At 41.2% G+C, this 6109-nt stretch overlaps 1 protein-coding gene across 1 annotated transcript; it reads right to left on the bottom strand.

Annotated features, from left to right (window-relative positions):
* Window positions 1-1555: 1555 nt before the first annotated feature.
* On the bottom strand, window positions 1556-2506 carry LOC105781653 (uncharacterized). The gene has a single exon (XM_012606170.1). The coding sequence runs from the start codon at window positions 2504-2506 to the stop codon at window positions 1556-1558; it is 951 nt and encodes a 316-aa protein (XP_012461624.1).
* Between the last annotated feature and the right edge of the window lie 3603 nt (window positions 2507-6109).

A 6109-nucleotide genomic window follows, 5' to 3' on the forward strand; every position in this document is an offset into this window, starting at 1 on the left:
TTTCAACCCTCAAACTCAGTAAAGTCTAAACAATAGCCCTGTTTTAGGTTCCTGTATTATTTAGAAATTTCTAGAGTAAATGAAAAACTTCCCTTGTGAAAGTTTTATTAGTCCATTAATCCTTATTCTAATGCAAAATGCTTGCGTAAAGATCATAACGATGGATAAAAAAATTGATTTGAGAGCATAACTTGCAATAAATTATCAATGATAGCAAGTCTAAAAGAGGAATTGACTGGAAACACTTATATTGAAAAAGAATGAACCGTTCTAGAAACAACAAATTCAATATAAATACTATGAACAAGTGCCCCAGATATCTTTGCTTGAATTTCTCTATACAACTTTTTGAAGACCCTTCTGAATTCAACACGTGTTTAGGAGATTCACAGTACTTTGCCGATGCCTCAAGATGTCACCTATTCCCTCCTACTGAATTAGGTACAACAAGATCATCATATGCCTCAGTCAAAATTTGAGCCGCCCTTTTCGGGATTTCAACTCAAATCCCCTTTGGTCTTAAGGTGCCCTTTGCGGGTTTTCACCTTAGCCTCTCTTTTTTTTTTAGGAACTGAAAGCGCCCTTTGCGGGTTTTCACCTTGGTTCCTTCTCTTTCTTAGGTAAAGTACTTCTTGACCAAATCTAAATTTACTGGATTAGGCAAGTTTCTTCCATCCATCTTAGCCAGGATCAAGGCTCCCCCAGAAAAGGCCTTTTTCACAACATAAGGTCCTTCCCAATTTGGCATCCACTTCCCTCTAAAGTCCTTTTTGTTGTAGGCTCGCATCATTTTTTCCTGGTACATTTGACCATGCTGAATAGCCTTCAGCCTTTTTCCCTCTATTAAGTTCAACTGATCGTATCGAGATTGGACCCATTCTGCTTCATCCAACTTTAGCTCAGCCAACACCAGGAGATAAGGGATTTCAACTTCAATGGGCAAAACTGCCTCCATACCGTAAACCAAGGAGAAAGGCGTTGCCCCGGTGGAGGTTCTGATTGATGTTTGATAAGTAAGGAGGGCAAACGATAATTTCTCATGCCAGTCCCTATAAGTCTCGGTCATTTTCCCCATAATCTTCTTTATATTTTGATTTGGCCGCTTCCACTGCACCATTCATTTTTAGGCGATACGACGACTAATTGTGATGTCTGATCTTGAATTGACTACAGACCTCTGTTATTGAACTATTGTTCAAATTCAACGAATTGTCAGATATGATTCTTTCGGGCATTCCATATTGACATATGATCTCTCTTTTCAGGAACTTGCTGACCGCGACTTTGTGACATTAGCGTACGAAGCAGCTTCTACCCATTTGGTAAAGTAGTCAACAACCACAAATATGAAACGATGCCCTTTTGAGGCCTTCAGCGATATTGGCCCGATAACATCCATACCCCACATGGAGAAGGGCCATGATGAGGTCATGACATGAAGAGGCGAAGGAGGTGCATGCATTTTATCACCATAAATTTGACATTTATGGCACTTCTTGGCATAATTGATGCAATCCCCCTCTATGGTGGACCAGTAATACCTGAATCTCATAATCTATCTAGCCAACGTGAACCCACTAGCATGCGTTCCGCAGATGCCCTCATGGACCTCCTCCAAGATTTTCTTAGATTCCACGGCATCTACACATCTTAATAGTAACTGATCTTTTCCTCTCTTGTATAAGATCTCCCCATCTATGACGTAATCAATGGCTAGTCTTCTCAGAGTCCTCTTATCATTATCAGTTGCCTGGCCAAGGTACTCACGATTCTTTACATATCGTAGTATATCTTGATACCAAGGACTATCATCCCTTTCTCCCTCTTCGATATTATAACAATGAGCCGGGCCCTCATAGATGCTCATCTGGATAGGCTTCATGTCCTCCTGTCTATTCACTTTGATCATGGAGGCTAGCCTAGCCAGTGCATCGGTTATCTGGTTCTCGTCTCGTGGGAGATAGCAAAAAGTAATGTCCTCAAACTCTTTAATCAATTCAAGGACCAAATTTTGATAACTGACTAATTTGGGATCTCTCGTTTCCCATTCTCCCTTGAGTTGGTATATTACCAATGCCGAATCCCCACAGACCTCTAGCACATTAATTTCACGCTCTATAGTTGCACGAATGCCCATGATACACGCTTCGTATTCTACCATTTTGTTTGTAGAGTTAAAATCCAATTTGCAAGTGAAAGGATAATGATCACCGTTCGGGGATACTAAGACTGCCCCAATTCCATTGCCCACAGCGTTCGAGGCTCCATCAAAGTTTAGCTTCCAATTGTGACCATCTTGGGGATTTTCTTCAGTAGCCGCTACATACATCAAGTCCTCATTTGGGAAATCGAAACTCAACGGCTCGTAATCCTCCAGAGCTCTACTAGCCAGAAAGTCAGCTATTGCACTCCCTTTTACAGCCTTTTGACTCACATAGACTATATCAAATTCAGACAATAAGATCTGCCATCGGGCCATCCTCCCATTCAAAGCAGTCGACTCCATCATATACTTTAAAGGGTCTAATTTCTAAATTAGCCAAGTCGTATGGTATAACATGTACTGCCTTAATCTTCGGGTTGTCCAAACCAAGGCACAACATAATTTCTCAACAGGCGAGTATCTCATTTCACAATCAGTGAATTTCTTACTAAGATAATATATCGCCCTTTCTTTCTTTCCCGCTTCATCATGCTGACCTACCACACACCCCATGGAATTATCAAACACTGTTAGATACAATATCAATGGTCTATCCGGGCTTGGTGGCGACAGCACTGGAGTATTAGACAAGTATTGCTTTATCTTGTTAAAGGCTTCCTCACATTCTTCATCCCATGTACCGGGATCATGTTTCTTCAGAAGACGAAAGATAGGGTCGCATTTCTCGGTTAGTTGTGAAATGAACCTAGCAATGTAGTTCAGTCTTCCTAAGAAACCTCGAACTTCTTTCTGAGTGCGAGGTGGAGGTAAATCTCGTATTGCCTTGACTTTGTCTAGGTCAATCTTGATTCCCTTTTCACTAACTATGAAGCCTAACAACTTTCCTGACCTGGCCCCAAAAGTGCATTTCGCTGGATTAAGCTTGAGCTGGAACTTTCTCAATCTTAAGAATAATTTTCTCAAGACCTGCACATGTTCCTCCTCCGTTCTGGATTTTGTGATCATATCGTCAACATAAACCTCGATTTCCTTGTGCATCATATCATGGAACAAGGCTACCATGGCTCTTTGGTATGTCGCTCCCGCATTCTTTAATCCAAACGGCATCACCTTATAGCAGAACGTTCCCCATAGCGTAATGAACGTAGTCTTTCTCATGTCTTCGGGATGCATCTTTATCTTATTGTACCTAGAAAAACCATCCATAAAGGAAAATAATGAAAAGCCTGACGTATTATCTACCAATGTGTCAATATGAGGAAATGGGAAGTTGTCTTTTGGACTAGCCTTGTTCAAATCCCTGTAATCCACACACGTTCGAACTTTTCCATCTTTCTTAGGAACTAGTACGATGTTGGCCACACACTCAGAATACTTGACCTCCTGTAGAAAACCGGTATCAAACTACTTTCTGACCTCCTCTTTTATCTTTAACACGACATCAGGCCCCATCCTCCTAAGCTTTTACTGCACTGGCTTGCAATCTTCTCTTATAGAAAGGCGATGAACTACAATGTCAGTACTTAACCCAGGCATATCTTGGTATGACCACGCAAAGACATCCTTGAATTCTTGGAGTAATCCGATGAGGTCTTATCTTGTCTTTGCAGAGATATCAGATCCGATCTTCACCTCTTTTCCTTCTTCCAAGCTCACAATTTTTATTGATTCCTTGTGAGGTAGGATTTGCTTTTCTGCCCGTTCTACCATCTTCAACAGGTCATGAGATAAACCACAGTCTTCATTATCTTCAAAATCATGCGACCCCTCTAAACACATGTCTCGTTTAAAAGGAGATTTTGAATTTGTAAGAGCGATACTCATATCATTGATATCGAAGGACCTGTTATAGGTATAAGAAACAATATGGATTCAGGAATAATCATTCGTGCAGTATGGTCATGAATGTGATGCAAGAATAATTTGAAAGAAAATTCCAAACAACTGTTCATATGGAAAGAAAGAAAATTTGCTCCAAAAATGATTGCAAAGATTAACTTTATTAAAATAACGATGTTTGGACATGAGCCTATTTCACAAAGGAATCTTATCACTTCTAGGCTAAAGCAATAAGGGTGTTCTGGACATTACTCTGAGGAAGTCCTAAAAACTACAGGTATTTCTTCTGCAGTCCAATTGTTGAGCACACTTCCTGGTTCGTAAGGGCGGATATCCAACAAAGTTCCTCCCTCCGATGCTTCTTCCCAAATGGCATTAGTACTTCCACCTCCTAGCACCTCTTGCTTATAATGAATAAATCCTCTCGATACAAAAGTTTCAGATAGGTGAGGAAAGGTCATAGGTTCCCATTTAACTTCATCTCCAGTCAAACAAGCTCTGCTTCCTTCTCGCTTCTTTTCTTGCTCTATCCTCCTCTACCTAGCATCTGGCTTGTAACCTAAGCCAAAACGGTCATTTTGTCCTTTAACACGGGGCTTCAACTCGACCTTGAAGATATCTCCCCAATTTTTTCCTCGGCAAAGCTCATATTCCCACTATCAACTGTAGACCCATCTTTGTGGTCTTTGATATTCTCGACTTCGGGATCTTGATTCCCGGGGACAAATGTTGTATTTACGAACTCCTAAGATCGGAAAGAGCACTCAATTGCATCATCACTTGCTTCCAAATAAGGTGTATCGTTGGCTACAGCTGCAATGATATCCTCTTCACGTTTATCGTCACTAACCGACCTTCTGACACCAACTTCAGCCTTTGATGTAACGATGACGGTACCGCTCCTGCTGAATGTATCCATGGCCTTCCTAATAGACAATTGTAAGAAGGCTTAATGTCCATCACCAAGAAGTCCACCTCATAGATAGTTGGGCCAATTAATAAGGGTATGTCAATTCTTCCCATGACCCTCCTTTCAGTGCCGTCAAATGCTCTCACCATATTCTGGCACGACTTCATATACGAACTATCCACAGGTAGCCTATTGAGTGTGGATAGGGGCAATACATTCAATACCGATCTGTTATCTACTAGATTTGCCGGTAACGTATACCCTTTGCACCTGGTTGTGATGTGCAAAGCTCTAGTAGACCCCAGACCCCTAGGTGGTATTTCGTCATCATTGAAAAAGATAAAGTTATCAGCGCTTATATTACTGACCAGTCGATCCAACTTGTTAATAGAGATATCGTCGGCCACATAAGTTTCGTTTAGCACTTTCAACAGCGCATTTCGATGCCCCTCTGAGCTCAGGAGTGAAGCTAGTAAGGATATGCGAGCTGGTTGTTTGTGCAACTGCTTCACAACGCTGTACTCGCTATGCTTTAGAAATTTCAAAAACTCTCTAGCTTCCTCTTCTTTTATTAGTTCATTAACCAATAGTTCAGGTTCGACCGCGTTTTCCTTCTTCTTGGCCAAAGTTTCTTCTTCTACTGGCTCTACTCGAACTTTCATCTGATCTTAGCACTTTCCACTATGAGTATAGAAGCCCACATCCTCGTCCTCATTACTGATTACATCCTCCTTCCCTGGGATTGTCACATTACAACCATAATTCCAGGGAACCCTCAAGTTATCCTTATAAGCAAAAAAAGAAGGTTTCTAAATGATAACCTTCAGTGTTACCCGTGCTCCAGCCTCACTATTCTTAGACTGCGAAATGATGACCACAGGATAGTTAGCCTTTGGAACTTCCAATACTGACTCTGACGCGCATACACGATTCTCCTCCTGAACTCATTCACAGAATTCCATCTCCCTATTATCCATCATAAATTGTACCATTGTTCTGAACTCCCCACACTCTTGGATTTCATGCCCTATTTCATGGTGGAACTCACAGTAGTTCCCCTTCTTTTCGCAATTTCCTTCCGAAATGATCAGTCCCCTTTTTACCATCTCTTTCCAGACCCAGCTCAAAGAAGTTTTTACATCGGCGATATCTGTCTTAATTCTTCTATTTTCGCTCATCATATTTACCCCACTGTC

Source organism: Gossypium raimondii, chromosome 13, assembly GCF_025698545.1.
Source record: "Gossypium raimondii isolate GPD5lz chromosome 13, ASM2569854v1, whole genome shotgun sequence".
NCBI lineage: Eukaryota > Viridiplantae > Streptophyta > Magnoliopsida > Malvales > Malvaceae > Gossypium > Gossypium raimondii.

What these genes read in the sequence shown, in the direction of transcription:
- LOC105781653 (XM_012606170.1), bottom strand. Translation starts at nt 2,506, where the DNA reads ATGGAGTCGACTGCTTTGAATGGGAGGATGGCCCGATGGCAGATCTTA.